Here is a 23184-nt window from a genome sequence, read left to right on the forward strand (position 1 = left end):
AATATGATTGCAAACACACTGATCCAATCTGCAGTCAAATTACCACATAACCTTATCTGAATTGAGCACTTAAACCTTATATTCTGGTAGGTTTTGTGTCAAAATTAATTTGTTTTGTACATTTTTGACAGTAGTCGCCAAATGTTCGATGTGAAAACCATGTGCTCCTCTATGACTGGCTGACACTCAAAGGACTTCTTTGGTAGCACTTGATATAGTGCCTGTTTATGATATGGTTGATTAAATAGTGTGACCAGCCACCAACTGTGGGTATTAAATTCCCACCCTTATACAAACTTGACAGTTGCTAAAAATTAAAAAATGCTCTAAAAAAAAGTATTACTATATACCTTCAAGTACCAAAAAATGCTTAATCACAAATAGACCTACCTTGATTTTTATGGTCAAAGTTTATATTATTTGGTTTTAAATATTAGAATTGTTATTAATTGTAAATTTCAAAATTAATTTCTTGAGTGGAAAAAAATATATAAATACCATCATAAAATCTATTTTATGTAGCATAACTTCTAGTCATTAAAAATGTTCTCAAGGGTTTTACAACCTTTATACTGAGATGTAAACAAATGACTACTTTTCATGTTTGTTGAAGTATGTTATATTACTAGAGAAACATGATCCTTAAATTTATATTATACGCTTTTAGGCATCACATTTTAAATATGTTATTAACACGTTCGCTGCGGGTGGTAACTCTGGTTACGGCTGCAAGGAGCGGGCAGTAACTATGGTTACCACAGAGCCTTTGTTCTGAAATGAGGTCAGTGTGCGCCAGCACTCGAGCTATCACAACACTGTAGTTCTCACTCCTCGGAAGGTACTTTTCCGCATTTTTATGCACTTCGTTTTTACATTAAACTTTTTCATTATTTTTAATGATTTTTTAAAGTTTTTATAGTAGTAAGTGATTATGCAACACAATACAATCTACCCCCGGGACCAAGTGTTGTACAACAACCAAGTTCTAAGCATACAACAGAGCCAGTATTGAGTTCAAACAATGAGGATGATAACATGGACGATGTGGAGTACCAGACAGACTCGGAAGTTGAGGATCCTGATTGTGAGACCAACCCACGCCAATGGAGCGCTCACAAATGGATTGGAATACATTTTTATAAACTTATGTATTACAATATTTTTTGTATTATTTCAAGTAAACATTTAAATATATTTTGTTATAATAACTCACCACATATTTGTAAATAATAACTGAATTTGAGTGAGTTAGCGGAGGTTACATAAACTTTTACATTGTTTTTGGTTTTCACATTTAGGTATAAATATTATTTATGTTTGTCTAAAACGAATAAAATACAGTTTACTTAGCTACAATGTACAGTATTCGTTTTGAATATTCCCATTGCCATAAAAGGGTGTTCCCATGTGCGAACGGTAACTTGAGTTACCAGCTGGCAAGGAAGACTGTCCTCAGGAGGTGGGAGCTAGTGGTAATTACCGCATTCTCAAAATGGTAGAGAGTGATAATTTTTGTGACTCATATTTAATCCAAAAGTGAGTAAAAATATATTAAAAAAATTTCAGCATATAGGCAACTCTATATAGGGATTTTTAGCAGCAAACGTTTTAAGTGACAACAATAATTATATTATATTTATTTTTATATAATTGGTATACAACTAATTCCATTTCAAATGCTGCACCAGTTTGAATGATCTATGATAACAAATAGTTAATACAATAACTCCATGTTATTATATTTTACATAAAAAGATGTTTTCTGAATTTTGTTAGATTATAACACCAATGGGCAATAACATATTTTCTTCCATTTATACTTATACTGTATATCATTGAGTAGACTTGAACAATTAACAGTAACTGTCTTAAACGAACAACAGTAACAGTCTTGAACACAAATTTTAAATAATCTTTAAATTCCCCCCCCCCCCCAATACTTAAGTCATATGACTTTGTGAATATTCTCCCAACATTTCACTTGTTCTTGAGTTAATACTTTCTTCTAAATGTACTAGAACTGTCTGGTGGGTATAGATAAAGCATTTGTTTTTAATCAGCGTTGATGGTTGTAGGTATAAGGTCTAGGAAAAAAGTTTATAGTGAAATAATTACATTAATACATTATACTTAACGTTGATTTCCCCCAGAGGGAAAACCAAATTTATAAATAAATCATTGACAAATGGTAATTTTTTTTCCAATCAATATACAATTATTCTGGTAAAAGAAACTCGGCCAGATCTTCATCACCAAACTCATCCTCCATCTGACTGCGGGATCGAGCAGCAGTTCTGGGTCGCTCCTGGGGGCCAAGTGGGTCAGCATAACTCGCATCTGTGCCACAGATAGTTGTTAGTTTTACAAGTATCTTCTACTGTATCCAAGCCTAGAGCACAGTATTGTTGAGGGCTTTTTAACATCAATATACAAACCGACATCACGGAACTGGCTCCTGCCAAAGTTGTCTCCAGCTGTGCCAGACTCCAGTGCTGACAGTCTAGCTTGTCTGCCTCTAGTGGGCGGGGTGGAGTCACTGACAGGACTCGGCAGGCCTTGTGACGACCGCCCACTGCTGCGTCGTGAGCCTGTAACTCTCGTGATTGTTAGTGGTTACATCATTACATCACTAACACACAATCATTATGAACATTGAATGTAGTGATTACACAAGACCTGATTGTTGTATGTAGTAAAATGTAACGCATTTTATAACTTTATGTGGAGTCGATACATTGTACTGCACATTATGTATTTTATTAGTGGTGCCAAACTATTTTACTTCAAACCAGTAAGAATTTTGTAAACACTTTAGTCTAACTACTGTTGCATAAAAGGTCAACATCAGTAATATTTCCAATTTGCCATACTTCAAAATGCTATAGTCATAGGTTAGCTTAAATTGTCAGATGTCAGTAACTGAATATACACAAAAGTTCAAGTAATATCTTATTCTTGCCATGACTTATTTTGGTACAAGATATATTTAATTGACTCGCCATACCAATTCTCTGATATAATGGCATCGTTTAAAAAATTCAGGATTTTGAACATACACTATTTTATTTTATTGGAATGTACAAAATTATATATTATAACTACCTTTTAGCCCTTTTGGGTTTATTTTTTTACTAATACACATTACAGAATGTTATTTAAATAAACAACTTAGTGTAGAAAAGTTTCAGTTAAAAAAATTTGTCTAGGTAACAAAAATATCTATGTAGTATGTTTTAGAGAACAGTAGTTTTAAAGAAATTAAATTAAATTTATTTGTCCCGATAATTTTTACTGTACAGGCTCTTTTAGCTCAATAAGATATTTTAGAGGCACTTTACATAATAAATAAAGGGTTGTGAGGTTGGTAGATCCTGTATAGAAATTAATATTTTGATACATCTGCCAGTAGGTTTATGAACTAAAAACATTATTCTATTACTCATCCATGACTTTGTGGACATTCCGACTTTCCTACACTTAACTTTACAGTATTGCTATAACTATAATGCTTTAGCAGGTAAGAAGCTATTTCATTGTGAATTTTTAATTCAGCAAAATATCAGTAAAGGAATTATTATATTTGTGACTTGTGGAATAGTTCTGTAAGACAGCTACTTTAAAGCAAAGTATATGAGGTGACAAGGTTTGATTATGTCAAAAAGTTCATGTTGTAACTTACTACTACAGTAATCTGGTTTACTAAGGAACCTCAATTGTATCTTGTCAACTAGAGAATTTTGCCAATACTGAGGGTAGCTCCATTTCACTTTCTGCTTAGTGCAGTGTATGAAATCTGACACTGATACAGATTGACATGAATAACTCTTCATCTACATTACACTGGATAGTTGCTAGGTAACCAGACTGAGCTCCTTTGTGATGTATGTATCTCTGATGTCGGAACAAAGCAAAGAGTCCGTTTCAAACATCTTTGTCAACGACTTTTTATGAATCTCTTCAGACAAACATGGACTCCAGATTCAAGGAGTCAATCTGTATCAGTGACAGATTTCAGACAATGCAATGAGGGAAGGCGAAATGGAGCTAACAGTAATATGGCATTGAAACAACCCTTCCCATAGCTATATTATGCATTGAGAATTATAGTGAGATGCCTTGGTGATCATCTACCTAAATGGTCTATAGCACACATTAAACAATAGTTCTATTAGCTTTTGGAAAAAATAATCTCCCCTGATTCAATTGAGCCCACGATCAGTGCAAATATAATTGAAATCGAAGCACCAGGCAGAAAGTGGACAATTTTTGGGACTGAGAATCCATTGAGATGGCAGCAATATGAATTGGTTGCACTGATGAGTGATACAATTCTGTAGGGTATCAAGGACATAGGATAATAATAATAGCGAACAAAGGTTGGAAGTAAGGACATATACTGTACAGTATTAGATTTACAAATATTCAAGAACAAAAACCTAAGGTTGAAACAAGGACAGTGAGCCGGATGGCTCATGAAGCAGGCAAACTTACGTGGAAGGTGCCAACCAGTCTGTATTCTATTGTTAAGTTACAGAAGCAAGGCATTCTGCTCGCCCACTCCATCAGCAGCGTTACGCTAGAGCAAACTTGCATTTACCAAACTGTTCAAGGAGGTGATGATGGGGCATATGCTATCAAGTCTTCAATTGTCCTTCAGCCACTTACAAGTAGATTGCAGAGCAAGGTAACAACTGTAATAGGGTTCAGAACACAATGGAATGAACTGCCTCATTATCCCTATTTTAACCCAAGATGCAGCACCTCTGCTTTTATGTTTATTGGCAACTACAGTATTGCAAACTGCAGGTGCTATAAGGGTGTTTTTGAAAATTACCAATTTACTAAAGCATATAAGACATTAATGGTAAGAGATAGCAAGAAACGTGTATGAACAAAAGATGCAGAAAATTTTATCAGCTACCCTGAAATACTCCCCATGGTTGGGTTTTCGCTTATTGACCTTTGTTCTAGACCCCTCCATTTGATCAATCATTGACTAGACTATTATTATTGTTGCTGAGTGCAAGGTAGGTGTAGAGTACCTGAACCTGATTGGCTGCTCCCTATCCTCTCCCTCAGTTCCTTAGCTTTCTCAGCCCTCTTCAGTTGAGTGGCGTATGTCGCTGCCTCAGGAAGGCCCATGTCACTGCACATTCTTACCAGGAACTTGAGACCTGTTGAGAGGCTTTATCATGTAAAAATAACAACAAATTAAAATATTAAGAACATAATCTACTTAAAAATTCAAAGTTTACTTTATAAATAAATGTTAATATACTGTAAACAATTTCTTTTACTCTCTTTGACAACGTAGTCAAATTGTTTTAATTTGTATTAAACTGTTAAAATGTCATATGCCATACATCATAACAACCACAACCGAGTATGTTTTTGGCCATTAACAAACATTGTGAGGAGAAATAGCTGCCAAACTCTTACACATAAAATAGATCAACACATCATTACTAGATACCATCACCACTTAGCTATGATTTTGACAGCAAAAATATTATGATCATGAAAAGTGTTCAATTAAACCCCACTAGATTTTACAATATTTCAGTGATATCATTATTCCTCAGCACTAGCTTATGAAAAAAGCTGTGCTCCTGAACCAAACAAAACATACCATACACACTCATCTGCCTGTTTTTTCCCACACTTGTCAACAGCTTAAAAGGATTTCACTTTAAAGTATGGCTATATTATGAATTTATTCTTACAAAATACTTGTTAACACAAAATGATGTGCACACCTAGTATGTACAGATCTGATTCATGACCTGTGTATACCATTTTATTAACATTACTGAATTACTATAACTGTAAAACTGAACAATTGTACACTACACTTACACTCGATATTCTCCGGGAACTCAGCTAGTATATCCTTGTAAGTGCGAAGAGCCAACTGGTAGTTGCCACTGCGCCTGTGACACGAGCCAATGAGAAGCTTCCACTTGGGTTCAGTGGGCTGCATGAGAGCTGCCTTCTCATAGAATGCTACAGCCTTCTCAGCCACTTGGAGAGAAACATAATAGGCTCCAAGCCAGTCCAACACCGTCAGGTTGGATGGGAAATAGCGAAAGGACTGGAAGAAATAATGTTATTTCTTTACTGACAGTAATTTTAAATACAATACATTTTATAAGTCTTGTCAAAAAGAGTAAGTATTTAATTAAGGTTTGCTCCAAAACAATAATTGAACATTTATAAAATGTATGTATCCATAAAGTCAATAAAATTAAATTTGATTACATAACATTGGGAAGTAGCTTATCATATTCTTCACTGCATTTTGTAACTGACTGCTTTCTTTAAATGTTAGTTATTTTCTTTGTCTTTTAAGGCTAAAAAACTACAGAGAAATACAATACATATTTTAACACATCTCCCACATATAATAGACCTCATTACAAATAATGTTCACAACTGCAAAAACTAACCTCAAAGTGATAGTGATACGCTTGTTGTTTGTCATTCTCACTGTCGAAAATTTCTCCCATTTTATGCAGTATCCCTGAATCAGTAGGTATTATTCCCAGCAGTTGAAGGAACCTACAACAGCGTACCATCAGTGAACGAACAATGTTCTCACATCAAATCATCGATGGGTTGAAACTAAGGACTCACCATTCGATGGACTGGTCCACATCTCCCACAAGCTCATGGAGGTGTGCCAGCTGGTACAACACCTGTGGGTGGTGGCTTACGATGGCATGTAACTTGAGGTAACAATCCAAGGCCTCCTCAAACAGTCCCAGCTGCTTGTTCACCAGTCCTTTGAATCAACACAGGTTGCAACAAATCTTATATCAGGCATTGCAGTGTATAAGCCATCTTATTATTTCCATTGTATTTTTCTACAGTTTCCAGAAACGATAACAGTAATGACAGATTTATGAGTGAGACATCTAGACAAGAAAAGAGATATGCCTTAAATAATTGTCCTGAAGGAGCATTACCTACCACAATATCAGTTAATTTGATAATCACCAGTTAATTACCATTCAAATTATATTATTTTTAATGGATAGGAAAATCACCAGGCTTACTTTGAAAACTTCCTCCAAGGATCCACTAATTTAAAATAAACTAATGGAAATTTATAATAGGATCCTATCCAGTCTTGGATGTTAGTCCCAATAAGTATTAATTCTTTGATTAATAAAAACATCATCAGACTGAGACGACATTTCTAATTATTAAAGCGCTCCTCCTGTTAATACAAATAAACAAATTTAATGTTCTGATGAAGTTTATGCTCATGTCAGATGATATTCGATGATGTAAAGTCAATATTTAAAAAAATGTGAAAAAGAAAACCAAAACACCTGATTCCAGATCTTTCCTCTTTTTTAAAGAATTCTCTCCACTTTAATGCTTAGTTCTTTAAGTGCTTGATTTGTTTTTCTAGTCTCCTTCGTAACACATGACCAGTCAACAAGATCATTCCTATTTGGCAGATTGACAAGTATAAACATTTCTTTCTTTGTCATTTTAAAGAGTATATTTCAGTATCCTAACCAACATATCAGATTGATTAGCTGAGAGATCAGATTGATTAGCCCTTCATCATTTGACCCACACACGATTGCTAAGAAATTATCCCTGGATATTATTTCCCTATGAGAGGTTGGAGAAAAATGCCCACTTGAAATAATGCATTTATTAAACGTGTTAGGAGTACAACTAAAAATCTGGCACAGGACTTTAATATTTTAGATGATGTTTTATCCAAACCTCCAGAGGTACTGTTACGGAATGATTTTATGACATTGAGTTAGAGCCAAGTTCAAAGAGGGATGTATAATCCGAGATGATTTATAGAACTCAGCTGATGAAGAAGACCCTGACGAGTTCAATCGTGTTCCAACCTGGCTAAAAATGCTTTGAAGTCTTTAGACACAACACAAGGATCCTGTACTACAAATCCCTCTAGTGTAACAAATGAATGGGGTTGGCTTTTTTTCTGTTTACTCAGGTCCAATAACAATTAATAATTTGCTATGCAGCCATTTGAATGTCATTGAAATTTTAGAACTTTTTTAAAAATAACTTAGACTTCACATACATGACATTCCTAAATTCTTTTTTTTACTCTACTATATTGGATTTTGAAAGGATAATTACAATCAAGATGCTTAGAGGTAGAGTATAATAGTAACATCCGTTCTCTTAGCTTTAACAGATTTTTGTCTAATTTTATCTTAGTTAGACATGTACTTTCTTTTTGTTTGACTTCCCTATCAGTAAATGCTAAGTTATATTAGTTCAAAACCTTATTAAGATAAAGAAAAAATCCAAGTGAGACATTATATGAAGGATATCATCCCAATTATCTTTTACAAAGAAATGTATAAAGATATGAGTGTTATCTTGAGAGAAAGATTTAACCTTTTTGTAAAGCATAATTTCTTTGATGGAGAGTCAAGTTTAATATAACCAACTTGAGCACGATGATTGCTAAAACCAGTTACTAGGACCACAGCATTAAATTAAGAAGGAATTATGTTCGCAAATATATTGTCAATTATCGATCTTAATCCATCATATTTCTTTGTGAAATTTGGATTTGTTAGATTTGTATGAGGCCACAGAAAGACATTAAGTTAGTAAACTGCCTGTGTTACTGTCAACCAAAATGTCAATGTTGAAATCACCAGCAACAAGGTAGGATTGTTGAATCTTATAACTAAATTAAGACAATTCAAGATGGAATTACAAATACTCATTCACATAAGATTGGATATGTATTGGTGGTCTACAAACAACTATGATTATATAATTGAAATTGTTTGCAGATACTTTGACAGAAGTAAGCTGAAAATTCCCTTAAAACAAAAAGAACTTTCATCAAAAGGCTGAACCTGCAAGGTATATTTTGTTAAGATACAAACTCCAATCCTATGAAGCCTAAACCAATAAACCCCAGGCAGAAGGAAATTACTTCATCTTGTTTAAGAAAGTGTTCAAGAACACTTAATATATCTGGAGTTGTCAGCTTGACCAAAATTTTAATTTGCTCTATCTTTGAAACCATTCCCTGAAAATTTTGATGTATCAAGCGCAGTGGATGTGCACTGAGTTGTGTCAGCTGATGCAAGTTTTTGGCCATGCAGTCAGAGGAGCTCCAGGATTGCTGACCACCATTACATTGCATCACTCAGCTTGTTTGCAGGATTGGTCTGAGTCCTTCGCCGTGACTATCAGTTGCCAATAGTATCCTTTTCTTATCTATTCTTCTCGTACCAGGATGTTGATGTTTTCCAGTTTCAATGTTATGACATAATTTATTTTTGACTTTATTGTTTCTATTTTTTTATTGGTTATTATCGTTAAAGACTAGGATAATCTGCGAGGACTTGGTAACAGTTTTTGACAGGTTTCGAGAGAGTAGGTGGTGAATTAGCTACAGGTTAATGAAGCAGGTTTCTTGATTTCTTCCCTTTTTATAAATACCAAGCATTCTAAATGTGTTTATTTTGCATTAAGATTTTTATTTCCTCTCTGGCTTCTAAAAGATCCTTGTTGTGTTTCTAAGACAAGATTGATGCTTCCTATTGTTTCTCTCATTGTCTGATTAACACATTTCTCTAGTAAACAGTCATCTGTAACCTCATTGGCTTGTATGTACTTTGCAACTTGGTTCAGTTTACCAATTTGCTTAATGAAGTGGATGTTTCAAAAGTCCACTGGAAATCTGTATTTGGTCCGTTTTATGATTGGGGTATACTTTAATAATTTTAAGTGCAGAGAGACAATTACCACTCTTATTTTTAATGAGAACTCATCAGTACCGTCTGATATCTTGGGTTTTAAATAGTTTACAATACCTTCTATTTCTGCAGAATTTTCTACAGTGAGTTAGTTTTTGTGAACATAACTGTTAGTTGAGGCTTAATTATTCCTTTATTGTAGTCTGTGGATATGAATCTACACCATTAGAAGATAAAAGAATTTTAAAATAGCAGAATAGACTAATGTCCATTCTTTTAATATAAAATATTATTTTTCAAAGTTTTCAATTCTAAGGCCAAATCAAAAACTTTAAGTAAAAATTATTGTTACTATACAAAATACAGATGGGAAAAGTCAGTTGGGTGAGCTCAGAACCACTGTAGCTGGTGTGGAGCCTGGTGTAACATCTTTAGTGCAGGGCTCAATGGAATGCAGCATGGAGTGTTATGGAGGGTAAACATACAGTAAATTAACATAAAAAATTACATAAGACTGACTAATAGTGACTGTACACATTATAGAGTATGCTGGTATATGTACTAACAACAATATCACCCATACTGCTGTTTGTAACAGTTGTGTTTGTTTAAAGATCTGTATTATTATTTTGTAATTTATCTGCAAACATAACACTTCCTCTTAAGAGGGGGGCCCAGGTGCGGACAAACCTGCCTAAGGCCAGCCTTGGATGATCTTACCGAGGTTGTACAGGGCCTCTATACAAGAAGCGTCATTGTCCAGCGCAAGAGAATAGAACTGCTTAGCTTTCTGCTGGTCCCCCTTGGCCAGGCTGCAATTGCCCAGGTTGACATAGGCTGCTGCGTTGTATCCGTCCACCTCCCTGGCCAGCTCACCACACTTTTCTGCTTGCTCCACATCCCCTTGCTAAAGATCAGAGAACTTAGTTAGTTTTTAGCTATCACAAATAGATATGCAGTAATTTTTGTTTCTATATATCCAGAGTGACGTACAAAACAACATACTATTACAAAAAATGGTTATTATTACCAACCAATATATCACACAAAACATAAATCATCAATACAATACAAGTCACATAAATGAGTTTTTGTTCACTATGGCAGGAAACGGGGAAAGTTTCTAATAAAATTAAACATCACAAACATTCATAGCCATTTAAAGACATTTGTAGGTGGGGTAGAGATCCTGATATGAAGTGTTTGTTATTATGAATATAAACTATAAAAACTAGACCATTTTTTAACAAACAGAGTAAAGTACTGTATAATAATTTATGGTCAGACCTTAATACGGACATGAAAATATGTAAGTAAAACTTAGTTAATTGATAAAATATTTCAAACATAAAATACCAACCAAACAAATGTTTTTTTTGGGGACAGAAACTAGATTAAGGTGAAGAAATAACTTCACCAAAACATCTAAAGCACAGGGGTTGGAATGTCATTATTTTAGTTATTGTTATTCATTTTAAATCTGTAAACTAATTCACTAATATTATTTTTACAATTACACTTCTAGATTTGATAATGATGAAATAATTAGTTGCTTGATATTACGTCTATTATAGATTGTACGTAGTTACTTTTTATTTTAATGGCTCATTTTGCCTTTTAATTTGATTGAAACTGTTAGTCTTTAACAATATTATGAAAGAGCACTGAATGATAAGTGAAAGCCAATGATGAAAAGTACTAAATAATTACAACTTTGAATAAATTATACAATTAAGTACTAAAAAACATTAAAAGTGTACTACCAAAAAATGCACAAAAGCCATATTAGATGCAGCAGTGCTAGCGACTTTGCTTTCTTTCCGTTGGAATGTTTTCAAAGTATCCATTGCTTGTGATATCTCCTTCTGTTTAAGGAATGTCACAGCCTTGTTGATCTCTAGATCTCCAGCCAGAGGAGCATATACCGAGTTGTTGATTGCCTCTACACACCAGTTATATCCTGAAACAATCATTGCTTGTGATATCTCCTTCTGTTTAAGGAATGTCACAGCCTTGTTGATCTCTAGATCTCCAGCCAGAGGAGCATATACCGAGTTGTTGATTGCCTCTACACACCAGTTATATCCTGAAACAATCATTGCTTGTGATATCTCCTTCTGTTTAAGGAATGTCACAGCCTTGTTGATCTCTAGATCTCCAGCCAGAGGAGCATATATACCGAGTTGTTGATTGCCTCTACACACCAGTTATATCCTGAAACAATCATTGCTTGTGATATCTCCTTCTGTTTAAGGAATGTCACAGCCTTGTTGATCTCTAGATCTCCAGCCAGAGGAGCATATACCGAGTTGTTGATTGCCTCTACACACCAGTTATATCCTGAAACAATCATTGCTTGTGAGATTGTGTTGTATTGTATGGAGCAACTAGTGATATAAATTTGCAAAATATATTAATATTGCAGGTAGGAGTCAGTAAAACAAATAATTTCAGACTTAGGTATTCAAACCATTTATGGGCTTTATTTAGTGGAGACGGTCTTAGCAGTAATGCTAGCTAAAGTCACAGTTTACCTAATTTAGACTCTTTCACACAATTATCCAACTAGAAACTGAAATCAGTTGGCACCCCACAGATTAAACTAGAATCTACTAGGAAAAAACCAACAGTTGTAGGCATTTGATTTTTTAATAAATTACCAATAGATATTTTACCAACAAACAGTGTTATGAATTTTAAAAGTAAGCTTAAATGGTACTTAATTGCCAGGTCGTTTTTATTTTTTATGATTTTTTCCTACAACCGTAATACTTAAAATGGATTATTTTAAACTATTTTAAATTTAATAATCAACATTGACAAAATAGTACAGGTCTAGATTAAGACACTGGAATTATTTGTTAGGTTACTATGTTTATTAACAACATTTCATGTTTGTATATTTATATATTTGTTTATGCACAAATTTTTGTATAAAGTTTAATATGAATTTGAATATCCAGCAGATAGAAAGAGATGCTTCTAAAATTAAAAACAATTATGGCTTTTAGCCTGTAGTAAAATAAACAAACTCAAACAAATATATTTCAGTGGTTTGGTTTAATTTATAGTTTTATTTCTTACTAAATTATAAATACTCACTGTGTGGATGTCTTACTTGCAAAATTTTAGAAATATTAACCCCTTAATAGCTTTTGCCGAATTACTTTGTCACTAACTTATGACCAAAAAAGGGCCATTGGCCAGTAAATCTGTCATGTAACAATGATTCATTTTGTTTTGTTTTGTTATGGGTGACGATTCAACTAGCAGGGAATTGGCAAAATAAATAACAATACATATTTGACTGTTTTACCCCTAGATGATGTGGGCATGCTGATTAACTTACATTGAGACCATTGCAATATTACAAACAGCGATACTCCTTTGTCTTCCTGGTAAACAAGTGCATGTCTTCTTGCTTCAAGGTTTTCCATATTGAACAAAAAATTACTGAAACTGGCATTTATAAACAAGTATGTGTAAATAATATATGAAATAATATAATACCTCGATTTTCATTTATGTAAGAGACCTATTTAAAAACTGAATTTTTTGCAAATTTTAGTTAAATAAATTATTTTTTATTTTTTTGCAATTTATCAATCAATAAATAAAAATATGTAATAAAGGAATGAAAATAGGTAATGTACTGAATATTCATGGTTTTAACAATTAGTTATAAAAAATATTTTAGTTTAATGATATTATTAATAAAACGTTTTTAAGCAAAAATGTCTTTTAAAAATGGAAGAAAGTAATTTTTATGAATTTAATAACCAATACATAATATCATAACTATGAAAAACAGTAAAACACCACCTTTTCACTTATATTAAAAGGATATCTTGGTATAATTAACAGACATATGTAACATCATCCTTTCAAAAGTTTGTGGGATACAGTTCACCCAACAGGACTACCAAATACTCTGTCACGTGAGAATGTGGTGAGGCAATGCTGAATTATAACCTATTGTATGGAGTGTATGTACACTTTCAGAATTTAACAGCCAAAACATAAACAAACATATAAAGATACCTGCTGTAAAGTTATCCTCTATAACTGGGGCTATCAGTTTGGCTGCTGTCAGAATACTCCTCTCAGCCTCTCTCTTGATCTGTTTCTCTAGAGCGTGGAGACTGTCAGTACGTATCGCTTCCAACACAAGGTTCGACATGGGATCTTCCTGCAACACTGACTGTGACTAAATTTATCTGCAACAACTGGATTGTCAGTTTGATATGCAGGATTCAATTATCTGAGGTTTAAATTTAATGTATCATATATGTTTTATATGAATCAATACTAGTCTCTCAATCAACAATACAATTTGTGGGAATGCTTTAGACTGATAACAAATCCACAGACTCAGATACAAATAAATCATTTCCGCAGTTAGTATGATCCATAAATGCAGTACAAAATTTGAAACAATATTATATTTATAGTTGGAATATAAATATGGAGAAGGTATTAGTGTTCAACTTCAAAAACTATTATAACCAAATTTAGGAGGTCAAAAACGAGATAAAAGGCTATAGTTAAAATCTTGTACGTAATGGTCCCCCTAACATAGACGCATTTGCGATAAGTTTAAGTAATCTATTATGTATTGTCAGTTTGAAGTATTTGTGTGTTTTTTTTCATTTTATTAGACACTGTCATGAAGACCGAATAACCTTGTAAGATATGTGATGATGGTTACATTGTGACCAATACTGGTCATGCACAGTATATTGTTATTATATACTTTGTAAACTACCTGGATACTGCAATGCTGTAGCTCTTAAAATGGTATAATGTATTTTTTACTTGTAATAAGTTTATAGCAGGACATATTGGGAAATACATTTAAAAAGAACGTTAATAAATTGTATTAGTACAAAAACACAGTATAGTTTTATCTCTGTTATTGGTTATTAAGATCTGTGTAGAAACATTTTATAATATAATAACAATTTTATAATAACAGTACCTTGTTAGTTGTGTATAAAACATTGCTTTATACAGTAACGTCAAACATATTTACTTATCGGAGTATTCACCAATATACTAGTATTATAATACTAGTAGTACAAACAATATTTAAATTAAAAGACATTATTTCTTGGCTCAAAATTGTGAGACAGATTAGCTTTTCCTCCTAGACCATCCATTGAATGGAATAGATTCTTAGATTCATTGTATTGGGATTTCTTGAGAATGGATTAAGTTACTACTTTTAATCGAAATAAATTCCTTTCCCAGAATTTGTAAAACTAATTTTTGTTTTTTAAATTTTATGAACATTATTGCTTATTTTAGAAAATAGATGAACTGGAGAATTGCATAGTGCTTAACATTTAGTTTTGCAACAATATGTTTTACAATTTTGTAATATTTGCAGTAAAAATGAGTATAATCAAACATCAAAATGTTAATACAGAATAAAATTTTTGGAAACTCAGTATTTTCATGAATTTTGATTCTCATCTATAAATAAAAAATACATGAACTACCAAGTTTATTTACCGATGTTGGAATATACTTGTCTTCATCATCATCAATATCCAAGATCACTTCCAGTAACATCTGGAATCCCTGCTTCATTCTGTCCTTGTCGTCCATTGCGTAATAACACACTATTGCGTGAAGTCCTGCAATCATGACTCTAATACAAACTTTGTTTTGGGAAATATAGTGTACTTTGAGTTTGGAAATATCATAGTTATTTATTTGCAAACTTATATTTAATAAAATTACATGATTAGATCATCAAAATATTAAACACTTACACACCAAAGAAAACTTATTCTACAATAAGGATATGATGTAAAATAACAAAATCGCAATAACAGACATGTTTAACATGGCAACAGTACCTCAAATTTCATTGAACTATTTCCGTGCAGTTTGCAACAGTAGGAATTTTAGTATAAATGCTGACTGCCATTACATAACAGTATTCTTTTATATAAGAAGTGTAACTTTATGTCTTGGATAGGTGAGCCTGTTATTATTGCATAAAAGAAACATTTTTAACTGTGCAAATTCTGAATTTTACACATGAAAAAACTTATAAGATTTACTGTATATATGTATGTATATAAAGGATGAATAAAGAATGTTTGTAAATTTTCAAAGAATGGGCTTACTCGGAATATTATTTTAAAAAATCAAAAACTTAAAAGCTAAAATATTCTAGTCAAGACTTCCTAGCTGTTACAGATTACAGGGATTGTCAGTAATAAAGGTAGCGAATTCCTACAGGCAGTTATTTTTAAAAGGCTTTATATACTGTATAATACTAGTATTTAATTTTAACGAAAGGTTATTAAGTTGTTGCCAAAGTAAAAAGGTAAAAAAATGAAGGAAAACACATTTACTGTGCCACCATCCAGAATTGATGGGAAAATGATTATGCACTGTCAGCAAAATTAGTTAGTGTGTGGGACTCACAACCACTAAAACTTCTTTTGGGACCGCTTTCCACATTACTTCAAGAGGGTACCTACGTAAGCCAACAGAGGGCTCTTACAATATCAGGCCATTGGTTGGGCAACAATAGGGTTGTATTACCTTTCTTCTAATTTCTTGGTTTTCAGCACCCTCTCTACATAAGCAGAGACAGGATTGCAATCTGTCTGTCAAAGACCATTTCCGAACAATGATGTCCGGTGAGAGTTGGCCAAAGGCAATCTCAGTCTCCTTTCATTTTCACACCATCTGCAGAAGAACATGTGGTTGGCAACGTCGTGCTCCACAACCCCATAGGTACATTCCGAGCTTTAAAACTTACCCATCTTAAAGAAGTACCCTCGAAAGTTGCCATGACTGGTGGGAAACTGGGTCAGGAAGAAATTTACCTCCCCATGTTGTCGCACCACCCATTCTCCTAGGTCTCTAATCAGCCTATTCAACGTCCTCTGCTCTTAGCACCAATCCTTTCGTATACCCCCTTCCTTTTGAAAGCGAGCTGGTTGATTGGGATGGTCCCGCCACCAAGAGAGGGCGGCTGGTTTGGAGGCATTCAGTAAGCACTCGTGAATAAAAGTGCTCCTATTCTCTGTAATGCCGCCATCTTTCACCTGAAGCACAGTTGACGTAGAGTGTCTACCTTAATCTCGCACCCATACGGGATCACAGAGTGTGTAACAGACATGAGCAGCTGCCACTTATTCGCCAATTCGCCACAGGTCCCATGATATTCCTCATCATTTGGCTCAAAGAGACGGTTACAATTGCCACCCCAGAGATATGGTCTCAGCTTGGAATCAAGTGGACCTGGACAATGATGTCAATCCTCCGTTGTAGACGACATTCCACAGGTCCGGTCCCAGGATTGAGCCCTGTGCAGCTCCTGTTGTGATATTCCTCCAGCGCAGCCCTTCAGCAGTCATATAATTGAACTGCCTATCTCTGAGATAGCTGTTACACATTCATAGTAGTAGGTATAGGTAGTACAGTACCTGCTGTAATCAATGTGTTAAATATTACACTGAACTATACTTAACCAGTAGCACTGAGTACAATATTCGGGAGTATCATGGAAGTGAAAAATCATCTGCAACAATATACAAAGGAAGTAAATTTACTAACCTGCCTTAAAGTCAGGTTTCTCTTGCATAATATATTCAAAGCTTGAACAGGCATCACTGAATTGTCCCATCTTGACAAACAGAATACCAATGTTGTGCATTATTTTAATCCTGAAAATAATATTTATATGTTACTACAACTCTCATGTTAACACTGAAGAGTTAATCTTATGTAATATCTAAAAGAAAGAATTGTAATTTTCATAAATCTATTACTTATTACTACATTGTTGAAACTGTGCAGGAATAAATAAAAGAGTGCAGAGAGATTTACTATCAGTGATATTATACCTGAGATCCTTGTGAGTGTTAGGAACTTGATCCAGTGCCATTCGGTACATTTTTATAGCTTTAGGGTATTGGCCCAACTTGACATAAATATTGCCAATGTTCACTTTTAGTTTGTTGGCATTATGGAACATTCGGTTCTTTGTTATCACCAGGTAAGTGTTAATTGCTTCCGAATACATCTCATTTGCTGCATACTGGCTGGCCAAGTTAAATAATACCTGAAAATATCATTATTTGGTCCGACTTTGATTTTTAGTGGATTTTACTGAAATAAATAAACTATAATTTAACTTAAAATATGATGTGGAAATAAGTAGTTGGTAATTTATTTTACAAATCAGTAGTTTTGCCTGGACCTGAGATTTATGAAACCTGCCTCCTATATTCTTCAAGTTTGAGACCCAAGTATGACAATTCAGTACAGGTCTGTTTGAAAAAGTAACATGTCTGGAATAAAAATACTAAGTTTCCTTTTTTAAAAAAGTTAAAATAATTTTGAAATGCATCAAGATGCTCCAGCTTAAAAAAATTGTATGCCTCTAACAATAAGATTAATTAGTAATATTTGTTATGAAGATGGAAGTTTCTTTATTGCCAAAATAAATCAAATATACAGGTAATAGTTAAGCAACATTAAAAAAAGACAATGTTAATTACTTAATTAGTTCAGCACAAACAACTTTTTAAGGTTAGTTTGGAACATCATTTGTATAAGCCATGCAGCATTTCTTCAGATAAGTGTAGGCACGCAATCCAACTAAGATTTAGCATTACTTTTTAATTCTACTCACTGAGAAGGTGAGATCCAAATTGTGAGTGTCGGATAGTCCGGCCTGCTCCTGCAGCCGTATGAGATTCCGTTCCTTGGCCGAGGCTTCCTTAGCCTTGTCTAGTGCTTGGCGAAACTGTTGCCTGGATGCTGCCAGACAACTCTCATCAATCAGTTCTGTGATCCTACGTTCCACCTTTTTAATTTTCTCCTCAGGCCTGTTGGTAAATACTATCTCAATACATTTATATAAAAATTTCCCCCAAAACAGATAAATAGATCAAGTTTAAAATGCAAACACTTGTTACTTTGATTCTCTAAAATTACCAAGATTTTAACACTGGTATCTAACTTTTATCTGCCTTTATAGTAGCTGTATAATATTTTTTTATTTTAGACTTATTTGTGTATTACCTTGGCAGTTTCTTAAAACATACTGAAAAAATACTAACGTTTGCATATTCAGTAATAAGCCCCAAATTTATTTATATTCAAGAAAGATAAGTTTCAGTTCATTAATTATAGATGATTTAGTGGTTCCACCAGCGATAAGATTGCAGAGGGTCTGCAGACAGGGAGGACTCCCACTATACAACCTTAATTTTTACATATCCACTGATATAGGAATGCAAATAGTACTAAATTCAAAGCAATAATTTTACTGTACAAATCAGGACAAATAGATTCATTACCAATAGTTTATAATCATTTAATACACTAAAGAGCAACTTGAAAGAAGAAAAATTGGTTTATTTTTAATGGTAAACACCATCATAAAGGCTTTCAAAAAAATTAACCAACAAAAGTATTTAAAAACCAAACAAGCATTCAGATGCATATTTATCATTTTTAATAGTGATAGTTCCACTACAGCTGGCTCTTAATATACTATCACTGTAGCATGAAGTCCTCACACTTGTCTACCTCACACATACTACTGTAATACATGCAACTGCAAATCTATTCCAGTTTAGGAACTCACAATACGATTTTGTAGAATTAAATAACACAGTAATGGTTACAACGTGATATGTACTATTACTTTTCCTCCATTTTCATCTGAACGAGTGGAGCTGCTGATGCCTGATTGAGAGGGTCGAAGACAGCCCTAGTGGCAGAAGTGTAACCTGCACCTCTCACTGCCGTCATGGGCCTCGTAACTGACTCCTGTCCTGTCATCGTACGTACAGAGCCTTCCCTGTACTGCAATAAACAATTATGTAAGCTCATGTATTGTACAGTTGCAATGATCAACACTCTGTGCCCCTTATAAGTATGGCGGTGCAAGATAGATACACTTGTTGTAGATTAATAACACTACTGGGATGGAAGTGTTATTATTTAATTTAAACGTAACTAATCTTAATTAAGCAACATATACTGTACCTTTTATACAATTTATTGATGGAAACACTATGATAGAATAATTGAAATAAATTTGACAACTATAATTGTGTGACTGATTTATCTTTATAAGTACTGGAAAACATGAATTGTTTTTTAAGGTGATAAGTATTATAGAACAAGGATAATGTAGGAGAGTAGCATATGGTGCTTAAAAGGTAACACAGGGTTATAAGTATTGGGTGGGCTCTAGCCTCTTTAGTTCAACCTTTAAAACAATACAAACATCAATAAGAATAAATATTATTGAAAAATAAATGTGCTGGTATCAGTACAGTTAAGTAGCTAAACAGATTCCTAAATAAAAGATGCAGATATGGTTGAGACGTTTGTCCAGAAATCACAAGCAAATTAAAATTATAAAACCAGTTTAAAATATAAATGTTTGAAACACAAGTGAAACTGTGGCTTGTGGTTAAATTTTTGAAAAGTTCATTTAAAAGTTATTTTTACAGATATCAAATGTTGACGAAAAATTTTGTAATACAAAAGAAAAGCAATAATATTTTCTATGAAGTTGAATTAAATTGTTTCAAAAGTAGTGCTGTATGAATATAAGTGTTTAGACTAAACTGGATTAATAAAAAAGATTATAGTTTTAAAATAAGTTTCAAAAACTTGTGAGCGATCTATGTAAATAACACAAGTTTACACCAAAATTCATTCAAAATAACTTATGTTCATTTTATATGCATCTGTATACAATAGTCAAGTTGCTAACATCGAGTCATCAAAAGCATAAATTAATTTTACTACATATAAAATTTATACTTATAAACAAACATGAGGTGCATCCAGAAAGTGAATAATGTTAAAAAAAAACTATAAAACCATTCTCATATAGTCTAAATAGAAAAAATTGCCTACACATTTTGATATAAAATAAATATAATTTGAAAGTAAAATAACAGTACATACATCTACATTAGGTTCATAATGTATATGTATGTTGTAGCTTATGTATTGTTAAAAATATATATTGTACTTTAATACACATTATAATAAATCTGTGACTTTTACCCCTGAAGATGTTCCAAACCGCATGGCCGTGCCAGGTTTTAGATGACACCTGCAATACAAAATTATATTACATCATTATTTTACAACTAACGCTTCATAATATATATTATATGCATTTTATACCACTTACTAACTTTAAATTAATTAGTTATTATTTAAAGTGGAACATGTACCTTTTATGTAAAGTAATATTTACTCACGTATTCAGCCCGTACTATCCAATGATATATTACTCCTTTGAGAACAAACAAGGAATGTTGAAAAAAAAGAATAAAACCAATAATAATAATAAATTCAAACCAGTCTGAACCAATTCCATGTGAAAATCAATATGGAATAAATTATAAAAATATGCAGTGTGTTGACTTCTTAAGTTATATACAAAACGCACAGTAGCAATCTGTAACCTTTGAATATGATCCACATCCTCCCTTAAGATACTGTTGCCATGTAGAAAAGTAATAATAAAAAACAAGACGGCATCAAAGATTCTTCAAGTTCCAATTTTCCCCATTCTACTAATAAGGGATGATAAAAAGAAGATGGCCTGGTCATCTTTTACAGGCATTTTCATCACACTGCAATCCACAGCGTCCCATGGATTCCTTGGATGGCCATGGACACAACCGTGGACGTGCCATTTCACATCTGGCATGTGGAACATATTTTGTAGTAGCACTGGAGTCATTTCCCCCTGTCTTACTCTTAACAAAACAGTCTTCGACAAAAGAGATGATGATCCTTTTGACGTGGCCGTGGGGTAGTGATGTGGTTTGTGTGAAGACGTTACCGTGGCCCTTGGATTGTGAAAGCTAGTAGTAGTGACGACGAATGACAACAGGTACTGTTATACAGTCATACCAAAAAGATCTAAAATGGGTTCACCCAGATAAAACAAAAAACGAGAAAAAGTTTGGTAGAGTAACCACCATTTAATTAATGACGCGATCTCAAGTTAGATGGACGACAGGTTTTCAATACCTATTTTTAGATTAAAATAAGGACGGAGGTTCGAAGAAGGTTTTAGGCAATTATTGATGAAGAAAATTCTCGAAAAAGGATACAAAAAGCCTGGGGGAAAGCGATTAGTAGAGTCCGAGAACAGCTCTTGCCTTGTGCCAGGTCGACCTGCGCATGCGCGTCCACGTTCGAATTTTTGGGTTCTCCAAAGCTGGATCGCTCCGAGAGCAATCTATTGTGGACGCGTCTCCAAGATCGTCCCCGGACATACGGTTGATGTCCATGTATGCCAGTTTGGTGCGCCATTAAAAATACATGTTAAGCAATTTTTTTTTTCCATTCCCGTCGATGGTGATGTCCATAGGATGACCAGTGTGAACCCCCCCCACCCCCCCCCCCCCCCACCCCCCCCCCCCCCCACCCCCCCCCCCCCCCACCCCCCCCCCCCCCCACCCCCCCCCCCCCCCACCCCCCCCCCCATTCTCACTCCTCGGAAGGTACTTTTCCCGCATTTTTTATGCACTTCGTTTTTACATTAGACTTTTTCATTATTTTTAATGATTTTTTAAAGTTTTTATAGTAGTAAGTGATTATGCAACACAATACAATCTACCCCCGGGACCAAGTGTTGTACAACAACCAAGTTCTAAGCATACAACAGAGCCAGTATTGAGTTCAAACAATGAGGATGATAACATGGACGATGTGGAGTACCAGACAGACTCGGAAGTTGAGGATCCTGATTGTGAGACCAACCCACGCCAATGGAGCGCTCACAAATGGATTGGAATACATTTTTATAAACTTATGTATTACAATATTTTTTGTATTATTTCAAGTAAACATTTAAATATATTTTGTTATAATAACTCACCACATATTTGTAAATAATAACTGAATTTGAGTGAGTTAGCGGAGGAGGTTACATAAACTTTTACATTGTTTTTTGTTTTCACATTTAGGTATAAATATTATTTATGTTTGTCTAAAACGAATAAAATACAGTTTACTTAGCTACAATGTACAGTATTCGTTTTGAATATTCCCATTGCCATAAAAGGGTGTTCCCATGTGCGAACGGTAACTTGAGTTACCAGCTGGCAAGGAAGACTGTCCTCAGGAGGTGGGAGCTAGTGGTAATTACCGCATTCTCAAAATGGTAGAGAGTGATAATTTTTGTGACTCATATTTAATCCAAAAGTGAGTAAAAATATATTAAAAAAATTTCAGCATATAGGCAACTCTATATAGGGATTTTTAGCAGCAAACGTTTTAAGTGACAACAATAATTATATTATATTTATTTTTATATAATTGGTATACAACTAATTCCATTTCAAATGCTGCACCAGTTTGAATGATCTATGATAACAAATAGTTAATACAATAACTCCATGTTATTATATTTTACATAAAAAGATGTTTTCTGAATTTTGTTAGA

General features: G+C 33.8%; 1 protein-coding gene across 1 annotated transcript; it reads right to left on the minus strand.

Annotated features, from left to right (window-relative positions):
* Positions 1 to 2175: 2175 nt before the first annotated feature.
* Positions 2176 to 22027, minus strand: LOC124355851 (intraflagellar transport protein 88 homolog). The gene is made up of 16 exons (XM_046807006.1): positions 21912 to 22027; positions 20784 to 20832; positions 19402 to 19562; positions 18382 to 18577; positions 17591 to 17808; positions 17301 to 17410; positions 15234 to 15358; positions 13761 to 13908; positions 11483 to 11679; positions 10440 to 10626; positions 6634 to 6781; positions 6447 to 6558; positions 5857 to 6091; positions 5043 to 5174; positions 2436 to 2588; positions 2176 to 2337 (listed from the first exon to the last, which is right to left on the minus strand). Exons 1-16 carry the CDS (start codon positions 22025 to 22027, stop codon positions 2216 to 2218), a joined length of 2409 nt encoding a protein of 802 aa, XP_046662962.1. The 3' UTR covers positions 2176 to 2215.
* Positions 22028 to 23184: the final 1157 nt, after the last annotated feature.

The sequence above is a fragment of the Homalodisca vitripennis genome, chromosome 2 (genome assembly GCF_021130785.1).
Source record: "Homalodisca vitripennis isolate AUS2020 chromosome 2, UT_GWSS_2.1, whole genome shotgun sequence".
Classification (NCBI taxonomy): domain Eukaryota; kingdom Metazoa; phylum Arthropoda; class Insecta; order Hemiptera; family Cicadellidae; genus Homalodisca; species Homalodisca vitripennis.